The sequence below is a fragment of the Dendrobates tinctorius genome, unplaced genomic scaffold, assembly GCF_039654945.1.
Source record: "Dendrobates tinctorius isolate UK_male_01 unplaced genomic scaffold, ASM3965494v1 ptg000370l, whole genome shotgun sequence".
In the NCBI taxonomy this organism is placed as follows: domain Eukaryota; kingdom Metazoa; phylum Chordata; class Amphibia; order Anura; family Dendrobatidae; genus Dendrobates; species Dendrobates tinctorius.
The window spans coordinates 5,601,519-5,620,374 of NW_027362036.1; the positions used below are offsets into that span (position 1 = coordinate 5,601,519).

The window sequence follows — 18,856 nt, forward strand, 5'->3', positions numbered from 1 at the left end:
GGGGTGAAAAGATCATTTTTGTGGAAAAAAAAATGGATTTCTTATTTTCACGGCTCTACGTTATAAACTTCTGTGAAGCACTTGAAGGTTCAAAGTGCTCACCACACATCTAGATAAGTTCCTTAATGGGTCTAGTTTCCAAAATGGGGTCACTTGTTGGAGTTTTCCACTGTTTAGGCACATTAAGGGCTCTCCGAACGCAACATGGCATCCGATCTTAATTCCAGCCAATTTTGCGTTGAAAAAGTGAAACGGTGCTCCATCCCTTGCGAGCTCTGCCGTGTGTTGAAAAAGGGGTTTACCCCCACATATGTGGTATCGGCGTATTCAGGAGAAATTGTACAACAAATTTTGTGGTTGATTTTCTCTTTTAACACTTGTGAAAATAAAAAAAATTGGTTCTGAAGTAATTTTTTTCCAAAAAAAAGTTAATGTTAATTTTTTCCATCCACATTGCTTTCGTTCCTGTGAAGCACTTAAAGGGTTAATAAACTTCTTGAATGTGGTTTTGAGCACCTTGAGGGGTCTAGTTTTTAGAATGGTGCCACTTTTGGGTATTTTCTGTCATGTACACCCCTCAAAATGACTTTAAATATGATGTGGTCCCTAAAAAATAAAATGGCTTTGTAAATTTTGTTGTAAAAATGAGAAATCGCTGGTCAACTTTTAACCCTTATAACTTCCTAACAAAAAAAAAATTTGCTTCCAAAATTGTGCTGATGTAAAGTAGACATGTGGGAAATGTTATTTATTAAGAAATTTATGTGACACATCTCTCTGATTTAAGGGCATAAAAATTTAAAGTTTTAAAATTGCAAAATTTTAAAATTTTTTGCCATATTTCTGTTTTTTTTCATAAATAAACACAAGACTTATCGAAGAAATTTTACCACTAACATGAAGTACAATATGTCACGAAAAAACTATCAGAATCAGCAGGATCCATTAAAGCGTTCCAGAGTTATAACCTCATAAAGTGACAGTGGTCAGAATTGTAAAAATTGGCCTGGTCATTAAGCTGCAAACTGGCTCTGTCGCTAAGGGGTTAAAAAAGAGGGAAAAATACATTACAGATTGAAGAACCCTTCTCCATATTTAGAGCTAAAAATATTTTTTTGTATTGTTGGATCTATAAAACTGGTAGTCTATTATATAAAATTATTTACCTCCTGTTGTAAGTGCCTTGAGCGCAAAAAATCAAATCCAGAATTGTGTGTTTTTTTTTTGTTTTTTTTTTTGTTTTTTTTAGCACAGTTGCATTCAAAACATCATATGTATCCCAAAATGGTACCCAAAAACCCTATAGCTTGGTACACAAAGCCAAGTCCTATTGACTGGAAAGGTACAGGTCAAATTAAATGCTGACAACCATTCTATTTTCTTGACTATTTTTTAGATTTTGTTTTTGAAAAGTCAGTTTTACTGTTGCTGTAATTGTACTGACCTGACTTCTTACCATGTAATTTTTACTTTGCAACAAACGCTGTAAAAGAGAAACCAATAAACAATGGTGTATTTGTGGGGGTTTTTAATAGTGGGGGAGGGTCTGGAATTCCAGTACATCATATACTAAAATGAATCCATATCTCTCAAAACCACAACGTCTCCTGTAAAGAAGCTGCCCTGGTAAGACTGTCAACGGAGAAAATAAATCAGCTTTTGGAGGAGGAAAAAAATGTACATTCTAAATCTCTTGCTTTTAGCAGGAAGATGTGAAAGTAAATCTTGCCATTCTGCTAAGAAGCTAGGCCTCATGTTAACTTGTGATGGCATGGACCTACATGTGTTGGATACTTCTGTATGTCCAGTAGTAGTTTTTACTTTTTGAGACTTTCCCAGTAAGGTTTTAGTTCCCTGATAACTAGTATGTAACAATTGTACAAGCCTTGAGACAATCGCGGTAGGTGTGAAGTGTAACCTTTCTTCTAGACTTTTTGTAAAATGTTAATGATTTTAAGGAAGGAACATAATGACTCTTCGCAGATGGAGCACAATTAGCTCCGATTCCCATGGCTAGTTTCCATGGTGAAGGCAAAGGGAAGAAACCTGTGTGGTTTCGGTACTTGTCGCCTTCAATCTCCTAAGCTTTCTTCAGTTTTCTCAAAGAAATTAGCAGTTAGGAACCGCTAAAAATTAACTTGATGTTGTTCTTTTGTTGGCATCTGTTATTATACAGTGTCTGTGCTCCCCCTTGATTTGTGTATGGTTGCTGTTCATGTGAGATGTGATGGCTTTCTAGTGCTGTAATCCTATATGGCTTGTTCTGGGACTTGCAGGATCAATCTAACATGGGAAATTACCATTTTTAAAGTTTGTAGAAAGTTTAAGATTTGAGAAGTGATATATACAAAAAAAAAAAAAATATATATATATATATATATATAATATTTTTTATTATAATTCTTTTTTTTTTCTGGCACAGGTCTCACTTGCTTTGCAGGGTTAATTATGGAGATGTCCACAACTAGATGCAAGGGCACTTTCTCTTATGTTGGGTTTTGTGGGGGGAGCCATAGCATCATTTGAGTCTAGTTTCCAGAGGATCACTTCATTGGCAGGCTTGTACACCTCACTTAATCAGCTGTAACATGCATGGTTTACTGCCAGCTTAATACCTGATGGTGACTCTGTATGGCTACTCAACCTGTGGCGTAGATTACTAGTGCTACATGTGCAACCAGTCTCGGCAGACCTACGGACCTCCTTAGGAGTCAGCCGGGTCTATAGACAACCATGCTACAAGCGCAATACAGAAAACATTCATGTCCTTTACACTTCTGAGTGCATGAGGAACATCAAATACTCTGTCTCTATTTAAGTTTTATACTGTAGTGTTGACTGACAGTAAAAAAAAAAAAAATCTTATTGACTAATGTGCAGCATGACCTGCTTGTGTCAACAGGTCGTTTTTTTTTTTTTCTTTTTTTTCTCTCCTGAGGGCTCTTGTCATTGTACTATGCACTGTATGTCATTGTTCTTTCCATAGAATGTGACATAAATCTTTCATGTACATGCACTTTTCTTGCCCAGGGGAGTGTAGGGTGCTTGCTTACTAATGGCTGATTCAGGCCCAGTCCTTTGGCCGTAGTGCAGCGCTCTTTCCTTCAACCATCTATGTATGTTCATCACGCTATATAAGGAGGGCTTATTATCGCAAGCTATGATCCTCTGCGAGTGTCCAGGTCTATAGATCGGACCGCATTCAAATGGAGCACTGACCCAGTTGGTCATTGAGCTGCCATTCTGTCAAAAGAATCTCCGCATACATACTTGTCTGATTTTTGCATTCTTCATTCTGTATATGAGAAAAAAAACAGAAAACGTGCAAGCACAATATTTGATTCCAGTTCATTAACAATCTGTTTTACGTTGTTGAAACTTGCATCTTGGCTTTCTAAATACTCAAAGGTGTTGTGTGAGTTTGCTGTTGACCTATCCTAAGGTCCTCAATATTTGATCCCAGACAGTCAGTAGCTTTTATTGCCTCTGCCAGTAATGTTCGGTGACAACAGTCCAGCTCTGTACAGTGAGTATTTGGTGTTGCCAGCATCTGCAGCTTTATTCCTGTTGAATAGGACAATATTGCCTTACTGACAAAGTATTGAATAGTCACTTCAATCCATATAATGGGGCTGCAGGACTTATCTGTACAGTTGGGGGGAGGAAGGATAGACACCTGTTATGAAGGAGGCACAGAAAGGATGAGTTCTTGGCCTGTGTATGGAGCGTTGCAAAGAGTCTGTAGACAACGGAAAGACTTGATATATTAAGTGGGGGGGGGGGGGGGGGGGGGAAGTCAAACCAATGTGTTTCATATCTGTGTGCAGTAAAATGCCCTAATCTATGGGTCCTGTTTCACTTGGCGACGCACCAGCGATCCCGACAACGATGCGACCTGGTAGGGATCACTGGTGTGTTGCTAAATGATGGCTAGTAAGCTGCCAAACAGGCAGATCTCTTCAGCAGCGCAGCAACGATACAGCGATGTGCGCTGGCCAGCGGGATGCCGACGACGAAAAAACTGCCCAGGACATTCCTGCACAATCAGCGATATCCAGCAGGGGGGCCGGTCGCTGCTGCATGTCACATGTAGCGAGATCGCTGTTGCGTCACAATCGGTGACGCATTAGCGATCTCTATCTCTCTGTGAGACAGGGGCTTAAGGCTCGGTGGTACGTGAATTGTATTCAGTTTACCAGTGCAGTCTCCAATGACCCTTGTAGCATGGTTAAGTGCTGTTTTTAGGTTTTGCAACAAGCTGTGGTTGACCGCTTGGTATTTATGTTCGGGAAATATTCACTTCTCTACCAGTGTAATGTTTCATAGAAGCGGTCTATTAACATTCCAGCATGTACATGTATAACCCAGTCAGTTAATTACTCACAGCCCAATCATCCTAGTCCCCCGATTCTGAGTGCATTAGATTGTCAATGACTCAAGAGTTTGATCAGGACTGACTGCAATTTCAGCACGTGACTATCAGAATGCTGGTGATTGTGGCCATGGAGCTGCTCTAAAACTAAGTTTGAGAAACTTCAATCTTTTTGTAACCATGAGCCATAGAAGCATCTTTTATAATCAGAGTTCTTCCATAGGAAACAATCCTGCTTGCCTACTGCCACCACTAGAGGGCCCCTGGAAGTATATATTGAGCTCAATGATAAACTTTAGCACTAAGCCTCCCCTAGTAGTATTATAGGCACCCTAAAAGTTGTGTGGGTGTTTTTTTTTTTTTTTTTTTTTTTTTTTAAAGCACCACTCCAGTGGGTTGTGTGATGTTCCCTCCCCCCAGTGCTGGGGTGGAAGCACTAATCAGTGGCCTCTGCCCCTATTACACTTGCCACTCTCTGATCGCAGAAGGAGCAGAAGATACTCTGGTCCTGATGCTCAGTCTTGTGACTGCAACTTCTGACTAACCAGAAGTCAGTGGTATTAGTCATAGAACCTCATTCTAGCACTCATAGACTACACTGAGAAGTGACCTCTGGCTCGCCCAGCAAACACTGGAGAGATCCAGAAGCTCACAACCAGCAGAAGACTGGATTGGTGTTGGTAACATAAGTTTGTGGTTGGTGAGTATAATACTACGGGCAGGAAAATTGCATTAGTGATACCACTCCATTGGTAAAAAAAAAAAAAAACAAAGATTGAGTGGTGCATTAACTTTATATACCTGTGTAGTCAGTCTTGTGGGTCAGTTTAATGGAGGCAATAATGGTGGGAGCTTCTAATTTCTACTAATGGGCCTCTGGGAAAGATTAACTTCTGGCCTCCACTGGTGCATGCTGCTGGGAGGTCCCATACCTGTGATGGAGAAGTCTAGATGTTGGGAAGGAGCACTAATCTTGTAATTTCTCCTTGTAACAGGAGTCTCCTTGTCTTCAGTTACTGAACTTAAAAATGGATGAACTGCAAGATGTCCAGCTGACAGAGATAAAGCCTCTTCTTACAGACAAGGTAGGAGCAGCCAGACATTTTATCTATTCTTGTGCTGTCGACCTTCACAACACCTTTTCCCCAGTGTCTAAAATGGGTGGACGAGCAACTTTGTAAATGGTGTAAAAATGGTTCATTATTAATGTCTGCAGCTCCTGTGCTGATCTGTTTCTATGGTCTCAGTTTGTAGTCCTAATCATTCCATCTGTAAGATTTATACACTAGGGGACCGATTCATTGAGGTGCTTACAACAGAAATCTGGCATAAAGACACTAAATCACAATGTTCTTGTGCAACGTGGCTGTTTTTGTGTATGTAGTTTATAAAAAAAAAAAAAAACACTCTTGGCACTGCTATGCCAGCATGCATGGAGTGTGGTCACACCCACCAGTCAAATGAATCCTTTATGCCACTGAAGTGGTGTAAATTTCACCAAGCTCAGGTTTTTGTAGGCTTGTGGCGATGAGGCACACTGGGTCATAGACGTGCTGGTTATTCAGGCCAGTGTACTCAAGTGGGTGCTTCATTAAGACTGGCATGTGCTACGTTTCTGGAAGTTGTGCCACTTTGGTGACGTTATGTTGAATCTGATGGGTGGACATGAGCATGTGATGTCCTGCCTCTGCTACACCTATATCGGCATAGCTGGCGTGCAAAAATGTTGCGACTTAAGGTGTTTAAACCAGATTTGTTGTATGCTCCTCAGTGAATTGCCCCAGTGTTTAATGCCTGTTGCCATGTAGGCACATGGGTCCTCATGGGAGCTGTGGACACATGAAGACTTTATGGCTTTGTGAAAGGCGTTCCTCTTCATATATACTGATTCTTCTGTACCAAGGACACAATGTCTTTTCCTTTGTGCAGATGCAGTGATGGTACGCCGGAATGGAACAAATACTGTTTTGTTCATCTTGTTGCCATCTCTATAGTTGTGCCAGGGCAGCCCTGGTACATTACCATGGTGTAAAGAAGTGACTATGCCTTGAAGGATACTAGTTTATTAAATAACTGTTATAATATTTTAATTGAATAACAAGCTTTAATTTGTCAAGTGTTAGTGTGAGGTGACTGTTCATACAAGACTAGTCAATGCTCACTGTACATCAGGACATCTAGTGTTCTGTCCTCAGCTCTGCCTCCTCCTTTCCCTTACATTGTGCTAAGCTTTCCTGTGGCTCTCGGCACACTGGCATTGCCTTGTTCTCTCTGGAGCTCGCAGACATACTGCGTCACCTGCAGACTGACTCATGAACCGTTTGAAGGTGTGTTTCTTGTGCACTCTATTCAGTGATCTTCCTGCTGACAAAGGGGAAAATATCCTGTGCCTTGCCGTGTATGTGCAAATTGCCTTTTCAGCGAAGAAGAGGACTAGATCTCTAGTGCCACATATTGGAAGCGGCAATCTTAAGTCCAGTTTGATTGCTACTTCCAATATGTGACATTTGACTTCTAGGATTCTACTTGCAATAGGTCCAACAGAAATTGGAGAGGAGCCAAAGTGCAAATAGGGTCTTATCTCACCAACAACATAGAAGGATATACAGGATTGTGCACACAACCACTAATAAGGCTTAAAGGGAACCTGTCAGTAGGATTGTGCACAGTAACCTACAGACAGTAGAACGGTGCCGACTGGACGCTGATTAATGATGCCTGGTGATGAAATCTGTCTTGTGGCTGTTTAATCTATATTTTCCATTTTGCGCTCTATAGATGCTCGTGATCCAGGTTGGGCTTGTTGGGGGGGGGGGGGGGGGTCTTCATGTGGTGCTCTGATTAGGTATTCATAATGCAAACAGGCCACTGATCCCTCACTGACCTGCCCCCTAGTTTACATACTGAATATTGTATATACATATTGTGGGGGAAGGGGGAACTTCTGCAGGCAGGCACCAGCCGTGTCACCTGCCCTGCAGCATAATCGCATATGTGCTGTGTATATAACTAATGTTTGTTATCCTGATATTCCACCAAAAAATCCATTTGAAAATTGCACCTGCACAGTAGCAGATATTGGCCTCTCCCAGGGGGCAGGTCAGTGAGGGATCAGTGACCTATCAGCAGTCTGCATTATGAATACCTAATCAGAGCACCACATGATGACCCCCGACCACAGACCACAGGCATATCATTAACTCAAACCTGAAAATGCAGATTAAACAACCACTATGGCTTTCATCGGCCAAAGTATCACTGTAGTCAGTATAACGGCGCCAACCTGACACTGTCTGTAGGTTACTGGGCACAATCCTGCTGACAGCTTCCCTTTAAGGCTGCTGGATTGGCTTTATTTTTATTTATTTTTTTTTTTCCTCACGGCAGTGCAGAATAACACTTTGGTTTCTCCAGTTCTATACTTCCACTAGAGTTCTAGTCTTCTTCCTCTGAAGAGGCAATTTGCATATTTAATTTCCCAGAGGAGCATGCATGGCATATGTCCCCTTACGCTCACATACCAGGCCTGGCTTGTCACTCTGCATAAGAAACGTTGCCCCCTAGTTGCTGTGTATGCACTTGGCCTTTATAGAGAAAAGGGACAGGGGCTCTAGTGCCACCTGCTGAAGGTAGGAATTCAAAGTCAATATTGATTCTTATCAAGTCTTGTTACATGAAAATACCAGAAACTCCAATTGCAATGTTTCTGGTGTGGTTGTGTGTGTTTTTTTTTTTTTTTTTTTTCTTCCCCCCCCCCCCCCCCAAATAGGAGAAAAAGCAGAACTGGCTGAGAGGCCAGTGATGGAATAATGGGTTGTCCACTACTAGGACAACCCCTTCTTAAACTAAGCTTTATTACTTTATCGGTGCTGAACATTTATACTCTTCTCCTGCATTGCGTCGGCATGTGCTCTCCCCGGGGCTGTGATGCGGTGGAATGACACATGATGCCTGGCACCCAAACAGTGCTGGCGTCACGGTCTCCGCCTTCGGACAAACTGAACATAAAGAGGAATCCAGGGCTGCAGCTTATCCAAGACTATGGACAAACTGAACATGAAAAAAGGAGACATTCTACTGCATCACAGCCCCCGGATCGCCGACCCTGCTGGAACAGAGCCAGCATGGGAGGGGAGAATAGGCTTTATTTTAGTGTCCGAACATTTAGTTTAAAAGGGGGTTGTCCTTGTAGTGGACAACAACCGCTTTAAACTTTCTCCTTGTGGAGAGCACAAAGTGCCCAAAATCATGTATTGAAGGTGTTTAAGGGTTACAATTGACTTGAAGATGGCTACCTACAGTAGGTGACACTAGTGTCCTGGACTTTGCCTCTGTTAAGAATCTACAGGGTGGGCTGTTTATATGGCTACACCTAAATAAAATGGGAATGGTTGGTGATATCAACTTCCTGTTTGTGGCATATTTAGTATATGGGAGGGGGAAAACATGGTGGTGACCATGGCAGCCATTTTGAAGTTGGCCATTTTGGATCCAACTTTATTTTTCCAATGGGAAGAGGTTCATGTGACATCAAACTTGAGAGTTTCACAAGAAAAACAGTGTGCTTGGTTTTACCGTAACTTTATTCTTTCATGAGTTATTTACAAGTTTCTTTGTTTACAGCCATTGACATGTCACAAAGGTTAACATGTAAGGAGCGGATAGAAATTGTGTTGTCTGGTGAACGCAGTGCCTGGGTCACTGTAGCAGATTTCAAGGACTAACCTGCTGTCCCTCTGACAGCTCCTTGTTCTGCCAAATATGAATGGTGTTTTGTAACCCCCAAATGACAGGTTAACCCCCAAATGACATGTTGTGCAGGAGCATGGCATCGTTCTGGAGAAAATGATTTGTCTGGATGTTGCCTCTTTGGCCATTTCTTAATATCAAAATGTGCAGATCTCACACATCAGCCAAGTGATGTTGGGTTTTGAAATTACCTAGTTACAGATCTGTTATCACTAATTCTACTATCTCCTGCAGCTCATCGGGTAACAAAGTGAAATGGCTGCTCTCATGTTCAAAGTTATATTCCATTACAGTAGGTGTGAGCAATGTATGTGGAGCACAAATGGAGACATCTAAACATGCTTGCTGTCCCTGCCGATCACCTCTGATCAATACCATGGGATCACTTCTGTGAATAATAGTGTGCATCAGATAACGGCTGGTGTAGATCATGCAGCATCAGTCCTCATTTGAGATCATTCTACTAGAAGAATATTGTGCACATTATTTATAGTTTACAATTTGGTGGCAAAAAGGTCTAGTGAGGACTTAACAAAAAAATATATGAACGTTCCATCTACCTTCACAATGGCATCCACTACATGCATGTAGCAGATTGGGATCCCAATCAATTACTATTGTACCACAAATGCATGCTGAGTAGTAGTTTCCTAGCAGCATTATAGCCACAGATCTAAGCAATCTCCTGCTCTAGTCCCAGCAGCCACATCTCTTCCTCTGTAGTCTGATGGATATTTCCTAGACCGCGTGTGTGAAAAATCTGTGCTGCTGGATGGTAATAAATTCCAGGTACACTAGGGTTTTTTTTCCCTTCTCCCATCTAAGTGTTTCAAAAGTCCCATACTAATTCGGGTAAAAAATGTGACAAATGACAGGTTAATATATAATATAATCTCTATATATAAAATTGAGTGTCACCAACCAATCACTAAGCATCTCTCATTTCACCAGAGATGTTTAAAAGAAGCTGAGATTGGTTGCTATGAGCAAGTTTTGCCACTTGACAACACCTCAGCAGACACTGACATGGAGGGAGAAATCTAGCATCCCTGGGAACATAAGCTTCCAGCCACTGTCTGCCCCCCTGAAAGGAGCAGAGAGCACATGATAAATGTATCCCCCCTCCCTGCCTATATACCCATCACACATCCTCCATCCCGTAGGCACATCTTCCCTCTTAAAGGGATCATTGGTATGGAAGTCAGAGCAAATCCATCCAGCTCTTTGGTTTTGACCCCAGGCCTCTCTTAAAGGTATCCCTGATATGGAATTAGGACCGTTCCACTCAGCGTTCTGGTTCTGACCCAAGGGTCTCTTAAAGGGATCAATGACATGGAAGTGAGGGCAGTTCCACTAAGCACTCTGGTTCTGACCCGAGGCTGACGGGATGATGGCTAGTATATTGTATATTCTCAAAGTTCATCTTGGGCCTTTAAGTATTACAAAAAAGATTACTGAAGAAGTAGTAAAGGTTAATGTCAAATGTGCATTTGGCAATTGTGGTGGTTAATGTGGTGTAAAAATATCAGTGTACATTAGAGACTAGAACGGTCACGTTTCCACGGGATGAGTGTGATTGACGTGATGAAGGGGCAAGGAGGAGACCGAACCCAAGGGGATAAGATAGATGAAGAGCCCAAATAAAATCATTTGCATGTATTTATTCTCACATTAAATATGAGAAACTATATAAAAAAAAAAAAAAATCAAGGAGCATGACATACTAGAAGGCAATCCATAGAAATCGCTGCAGACATAGCGTGGGAAAAGATCTAATTTTTAAATGAAATGAACCTCCACAATAGATAAACAGAATTCCTTTTTTTTTTTTTTTGACACTTTAATACACTTCATGATTTATATGCAATGATTCATTTTTTTTTTTTTTTTTTCTTTTAATCTATTTTGTAATACCGAAATGCCCAAGATGAAGTTTAACACCTCACTTGACTTTTTTCTTTGGCGCCGTTTTTTTTTTTTTTTTTTTCATCCTGAAGTATTGTACTTTGAAATGCGTAGCTGAAATAAACCGCACCTTATCCTAGTGTGTATCTGGATTTACCATACCAGCAGCGTGGATTTTTCCTAACCACAAAGTTCTACCTTGTCCCTGGACCCGTGAACTTGATGCAGCTGGTATTACATACTCCTTCAAATGTTGTGTGATCGCATCAGGTTGGCATTTTGTTTTATCCACTTGAACCGGATAAGACACTATTGTCTTACTAAGGAAGAGTAAGTCTTCATGGTAAAATGTAGTAGGCCATGCTTTCCTTCAAAATGGAACATTAAACAATGTGCCAATGCCTCAATGTATTCCAAAATCACGGCCTTGGCAATGGAAAGCCTAATCGGAGGTACAGTATATGTAAGTGAACACCTCGGACATGGAGAGTAAACGCAGCCATTCAGCGCAGGTTTTTGGCCTCTGAATGTGAGCAAGAGCGTTTCCATTCACCGCTGGCGAGGCAAAAACCTGGCAATGGTGAGAAATCAACCTAAAGAGACCCTGTTCCTTGACTATATTTTCTAGGATTACTTTGTGTAAAATATTCTTGCTTTAATGTGTGGTTTTTGTTTTAAATTGACTTTTTTTTTTTTTTTTCCCCCCATCTTTCCTTAGACTACGGGCCGTAGTTTTGAAGACTTTGATGGACAGGTAGGACATTGACTTTTCTGTTTTGGAAAACTGTGTGATATGTATAGGAAGACATTTTTTCCATCATCGTTTACTTCAGTATTTGTGGACTGGATGTGATGCCATTGCCTCTAAATTGTTGATTACCCTGGAAATTAACTAGAATATATTCTGATTAGTTTTTTTTTGTTAGGGTGTGTTAATGTCTGAGCTCCTGGCATTCATGAAAAATACACTAATAGAAAATCCACTAGTGCTGCCTCCCTAAGTAGCTCACTGTCCATTTGCTCATGGTTGCCTGTGACATGTGCCCACACTTGGATCCCTTCTGTTTGCCTCAGTCTGTCTAGGGAATCCAGTGATGTCATTGACATCTTGTTACTTAGCAACCACTTGAAGGCAATAGCAACGGCTTCTGAGTTTGGCAACATGGCACTTAATATGAGCGCTGTATTTGGGATTTTTCAGTGGCTGAAAAAGTGAGTCCTGATCCTGCCACTAATACTTGGTGAGGAAGCACACTGTGCCAGCACTGGCACAAACGTAAAGCTGTTGGTCTCATGTGAAGTAAGCAGGGTGAGGTTGAAGCAGAACCAATGAGCGTCAAGGGTTAATCCGCTCTACATTTTCAGTGGGGAAAATAAGTATTTGACACACTACCAATTTTACACTTTTTCCCACCTACAAAGAATAGAGGTCTGTAATTTATCGTAGGTACGCTTCAATTGTAAGACCATCTTCATAAAAAAAAATTGTATAATTTTTAAATTGATTTTTATTGTATGAATTAAGTATTTGATCACCTACCAACGTGCAAGAATTCTGGTTCAGACATGTTGGCTTTTCTCTAAGAAGCCGTCCTAATCGGCACTCTCTGTATTAATTGCACCTGTTTTAATTTTTAATTTTTTCCCTGTAATAGACACATGTCCACACTCAAACACAATGTCCTCTCCACCATGGCTAAGACCAAAGAGCTGTCTAAGGACAACATTGTAGACCTGCACAAAGCAGGGATGGGCTACTGGACAATGCCCAAGCAGTTTGAGAAGGCAGCAACTGTTGGCACAATTTTTTAGAAAAATGGAAGAAACAAAAGATGACCGTCATTCTTCCTTGGTCTGGTGCCCCATGCAAGATCTTTCCTCATGGGCTAAGGATGATTCTGAGAGAGGTCAGGAATCTGCTCAGAACTACAGAGGAGGATTTGGTGAATGACCTAAAGAGAGCAGGGAGCACTGTCTCAAACATTACCATTGGTAACACACTATGCTGTAAAGGATTAAAATCCTGCAGGGTATGCAAGGTCCCCCTGCACACATCAGCACTTGTCCAGGCCCATTTGAAGGTTGCCACTGGCCGTCTGGATGATCGAGGAGGCATGGGAGAAGGTCATGTGGCCAGATGAGACCAAAATAGAACTTTTTGCTTCACTGGCAGTGTTTGGATGATGGATGAGTACAACCCCAAGAACACTGCCAACCGTGAAGCATGGTGGGGGGGAAACATACTTTGCAGTTATCCTGTCTCCTTTCTAGACAAGCATCTCCACTGTATTAAAGGGAGGATGGATGGGATTATGTACCATGACATTTTGGCCAACAACCTCCTTCCCTCAGGACGTACATCAAAGATGGGATGTGGCCGAGTCTTCAAGCATGACAATGACCTGAAACGCACAGCCTGGGAAACTAAGGAGTGGCTCCATAAGAGGCATTTCAAGGACCTGTGGAGTGGCCTAGCAAGTCTCCAGACTTGAACCCAATATATAATCTTTGGAGGGAGCTGAAACTTTATTGCCCTGAAAGATCCAGAGAAGATCTATATGGAGGAGTGGGCCAAAATCCCTGCTGTAGTGTGTGCAAACTTGGTCAAGCACTACAGGAAGTGTCTGACCTCTAATTGCAAACATGGGTTTCTGTACCAAATATCAACCCCCATCACACTGCAGCCCTTGTTTTGTTTTACTTTTTTGCTCCCCTTTTTCCCAGAGCCATAACTGTATTTATTTCTCTGTCAATATGGCCATGTTGGGGCTTGTTTTTTTGCGGGAAAAGCTATACTTCTGAACAAAACCATTGGTTTTGCCATATTGTGTATTTAAAAAAAAAAAAAAAAAAAAAAAAGGGAAAAAATTCCAAGTGTGGTGAAATTGCAAAAAAGTGCAATTCCACACTTTTTTTTTTTTTTTTTCTCCATATCCACCTAATGCTAAAACTGACCTGCCATTATGATTCTTTAGGTCATGGGTTCATGGATACCAAAAGTGTTTTATTTACTTTTTTTTTTTTTTTTTTGTCGTTTTCCAAGACCCATAGCAGCTTTATTTATTTTATTCATTTTTTTTTTTGTGATCCAGGTGAGGGCTTATTTTTTGCATGCCGAGCTGACTTTTTTTTTTTTTTAATGACACCATGTAAGTGTGGATGCGATCTTTGATTGCCCGTTATTGCACATGAATGCAATGCTGTGGCGACAATTTTTTTTTTTTTTTTTTTTTCCTTTCCACGGTCGTTTACCAATTTGGATCAATTCTTTTTATATATTGATTGGGCGATTCTTAACTCGGCAATACCAAATGTATATTTTTATATAATTTTTTTTTTAATTTTTGAATGGGGGTAATTTTAATCATATTTTTTTTTTTTTTTTTCTTGCTTCAATAGTCTACTCTACGATAATCCGATTGCCTGTGTGTAACAAAGGTGATGACCACCACAGGGGTATCCTGTAGACCTGGGTTGTCATGCCATCCTATTGAGATGGGTGGAACTAATGGCACGATCACAAATGCCGCTGTCGGAGATTGACGTGCATTTAACGGGTTAACTGCCATGGGTGGATCGCAATTCCACCCACGGCTGTTGGGGGCACATGTCAGCTGGTCAAAACAGCTGACAGGAGCCGTGAAAGATGTGGGCTGAGTGCCGGAGCCCACATCAAAGGGAGGGGCAAAGGGTTAAGTTCTGTTTTTCTATTGTATGAAATACTTTTCATGCAATAAAATGCTAATTATGTAAATGGCTTCATTTGAAGTGTAGAAAATACATATTTTATTCAGTCGCCATGACAGCACCACGAGAGAAGGGATCTGCCCTTCGGGGACAGGAAACCTACAGACATAAAGGGTGGCCCTCTCTCCCACCTCAGTTGGTTTCCTGTCCCTGACAGGGGATCCCTTCAGACATACCTCTTCAGGAGTCCGGAGTGTTCAGTATGGAATCCCATGCCCGGCAGGCCGATTCAGGCAGCGGGGGTCCCCTGCCTCGGTCTGTTCGGAGTATTGGAAGCGCCGCACGACAGGGGGACTGTTGGTGCAGGTGGAAGAGGCCTTCAGGGGGAGAGCCTGCTTCTGGGGGCCCAACGCCAGTACCGGGTAGGTATCTCTGGGCTATCCCTCCTCGTCCGATACTGCGGGGGGCGGCGGGTGCCTTCAGCGGGGGGTGGGGGCTGCTGGTTCACGGGTGCGTACTAGTGACGTGGTGGCCTGGTCGCACCATATGATGTGCACTGTGGGCTGCAGCTGTGGAGTCAGGGGTGTGCACCTCTGGGGGGGGGGGGTGCGCAGCGTGCCCAGGGCGGCGCGCGCCCGGTCGGGTTTCCGGTCCCTGCCGTGGACACGGTCGGGGGGGGGGGGGGGGGACGGACGGACGGACATCAGGGGGGTACTCGGCAGGCCTGGATGAGGGACACCTGTGAGCCCCATAGAGGGCGGTACCGGGGGAAACCGAGCAGAGCAGCTGCGAGGCGCTTCTGGCCCTGTGTTTGATAATGGCGTCACAGGAGCAGGCAGAGGCTCTGGACGAGAATCCACAGACGCAACCTCAGCCTTTAGAAAAATCCCAGCAGCGGTCTAGCAGCAGCTGCTCTGAGAAACATGGATCTACTCAGAAGGCGAGACCAGAAAGGTCCACGAGCTGTAAAGGATCAGTGGCTCCGATGGACCCCCCCACAGAACCTGGTACTGCGCTGTTTAAAGCCAGGCAGGATTCGATGTTCCGGGTATTGGACCAAAAAAAACAAAGGTCCTTCCCATTGGTAGACATGATTAGTGCCCTTATTACAAGGGAGTGGAAAAAACCCGAGAGGAATGGCTCCCTGCCTTCAAAAGAAGGTATCCATTTGAGGAAACTGCTTCGTCCTCATGGGACAAAGCCCCAAGATTGGACGTGGCTATCGCTAAAGCGTGCAAAAAGACGTCTACCTTTTTGAGGAACTTGGTAGCTTAAAGGACCCGCTGGACAGGAAGGTGGATGTGTTCCTCAAAGGAACCTGGGAAACATCAGCTGGAGCCCTACGGCCAGCGATCACTGCCACGTGCACTGCCAGGTACTTAATGGTATGGTTGGACCAGGTGGAAGAACAGCTTAGAGATAAGGTCCCAAGACAGGACATTCTTTCCTCCTCTCTACAGCACAGGGAGTGGCAGCCTTCCTCTCAGACGTGTTGGCAGACTCTGTGAAGTTGGCAGCCAGATCCGCGGCCCTCTCCAATGCCGCCCGTAGGGCCTTGTGGCTCAAATGTTGGCCAGGTGACATGCAGGCCAGATCAAAGTTATGCGGTATCCCATGCGAAGGGGTTTACTTATTTGGTAAAGTGCTTGATGAACTGTTAGAGAAAGCTGGCGACAGCAAGAAATGCTTTCCCTATTTAGGAAGACCGCTTTACAGAAGAGACTCCTTCAGAAGGTGCTTTGACCATAGGAGAACAAGAGACCCAGATATGACGCCAGGAGGAAAGGTAGGGTAGGTATGTTTAATACCCCTCGGAACTGCAGCGATCCGAAATGACTGCCAGACCAGGTGGGGGGGAGGTTGTTGTCCTTCTACCCATCCTGGTCTCGTATTTCAAACAGTCCTTGGATACGGAACATTATCAGAGCAGGACTGAGGTTTGAGTTCCAGCATACTACTCGTGAGAAGTTTCTTCTAACCCCTATCTGTTCTTCATCTACAGAACAGAAGGCGTTGGAGGTGGAGAACCAGGATCTTCTCCAGAACGGTGTCTTGGTGAAGGTTCCTGAGCTACAAAGAGGTAAGGGGTTTTATTCCCCCCTCTTTCTAGTCAAGAAGCCAGACGGCTCCTTCCTCACCATTATTAATCTCAGAAGCCTTAATAAATTCATTGACAATCACTTTCAAAATGGAGTCTGTAAAATCGGCGGTTAAATTGCTATTCGGTGGGTGCTTTATGATAGTCTTAGACCTTAAAGACTCCTACTATCATGTCCCGATACACGCAGATCATCAGCAATTTCTAAGGGTGGCTATTTCACTGGGCGGAACTATAGGCCATTTCCAATACAGGACACTTCCCTTCGGGGTGGCAGTGGCACCCCGAGTCTTCACAAAGATAATGGCGGAGGTTATGGCTGATTTGCACAAACAAGACATTCTCGTGATCCCCTATCTAGACGATCTACTAATTGTGGGGCACTCGGAGTCTCACTGCACTACCCAATTAGGGAAGGTAATATCCAGCCTTCAGGGTCTGGGTTGGATCATTAATTTTAAGAAGTCACGACTGCAGCCCCTAAAAGTGCAACAGTTCCTCGGCCTTATCCTAGACTCTGATATACAGGAGTGTCAGTTACCAGAGTCTAAGGTATTCAACATTCAGCGTCAGATACTCAGGGTGATAGATAATCCATCGATTACTCTTAGAGGGGCACTGTCACTGTTGGGCTCACTTACAGCATGTATACCAGCAGGGCCCAATTCCACACCAGAACCCTGCGGTGGGACATGTTACACAACACCCGTCAGCTAGAAGGTCGCCTCGAGGGTAGAGTTACCTTATCCAACGATACCATTCAGTCCCTACGTTGGTGGTCGCTGATTCCAAATCTGCGTAGGGGAGTTCCCTGGTTAAACCAGATCTCCCAAATTCTAACCACAGATGCTAGCCCCAGGGGCTGGGGAGCTCATATGGGGGATAAATGGGTCCAGGGAGCGTGGACTGTCGGAACAGAAATTCTCCTCTAACCTTAAGGAGCTGTTAGCCGTGAAGCGGGCTGTAAGTGCTTTCCTTATGTCCCTACAGGGCGAACACACCAGACTATTCTCAGACAATCAGGTAACTGTAGCCTACATTAACCACCGGGGGGAACCCGGTCCAGGCCCTTAATGGATGTGGCAAATTGTATCTTTCAGATCGCCAAGGGTCACCTTCTATCCCTTACAGCCCTCCATATAAAAAGAAACAAAATTTAACAGCCGATTTCCTAAGTCTCAACAGGCTCAAACAGGGAGAGTGGGCACTAAAGAGGGCCGTCTTCGGACAGATCGTACACAGGTGGGGTCTCCCAGAAATAGACTTGTTCGCCAGCAGAAAGAACAGACAGCTCCCTACGTTTTTGTTCTCTGGATCCCAGAGAGAACCCGTATGCAGTGGGTGCTCTCCTGATTCCGTGGAGCTTTGACCTGGCGTATGCCTCTCTCCTCCCCCCCCCCCCCCCCTACTGAATCTGATTCCGATGGTACTGAGGAAGATTCGGGAGGACAGGGCTCACGCTCTTGGTAGCCCCTTTCTGGCCCAGGAGGCCTTGGTTTCCTTGGCTGAGGAAGATGTCTGTATCCCAGCCATGGATTCTCCCAGAGCTCCTGGACCTTCTGTCCCAGGGTCCAGTGTATCACCCACGGGTTTCCAAATTACACCTAACGGCATGGAGTTTGAGGGGGAGCTGCTAAGGCGGAGGGGGTTTTCCCGGGGACTAGTCAACACCCTATTAAAAAGTCGGAAAGCCTCCACAACAAGTATCTATGCCAGAGTCTGGAAAAGCTTCTTATCAGCCTCAGGGGTGGAGGTTGGTCAAAAAATCCGCATTGACCCAGATACTGGAATTCCTTCAGAAAGGGTTGGAGATGGGTTTAGCCACAAATGCACTTAGAGTCCAGGTTTCGGCTCTAGGGGCATTTTACAACTGCAACCTAGCAAACAATTACTGGGTGGCAAGATTCATTAAAGCAGCAGCGAGATCCAGACCCATCATTAAACAGAAGCTGGTTCCATGGGACCTCAACTTAGTTTTATCAGCTTTATCAGAACCCGCTTTTGAGCCTATTGATTCTGTCCCCATAAAAATCCTTTCCTTCAAG

General features: G+C 43.6%; 1 protein-coding gene across 2 annotated transcripts in view; it reads left to right on the forward strand.

Moving 5' to 3' along the window:
• The window catches only part of NDRG3 (NDRG family member 3), a 113,116-nt gene that overhangs the window by 41,217 nt on the left and 53,043 nt on the right, over window positions 1–18,856 (forward strand). For both annotated transcript variants that reach the window (XM_073562909.1, XM_073562910.1), the window contains exons 2-3: window positions 5,368–5,457; window positions 11,745–11,780. In XM_073562909.1, coding sequence (XP_073419010.1) covers window positions 5,401–5,457; window positions 11,745–11,780 — 93 coding nt within the window. In that variant the 5' untranslated portion in view covers window positions 5,368–5,400. The remainder of the gene's footprint in view (window positions 1–5,367; window positions 5,458–11,744; window positions 11,781–18,856) is intronic.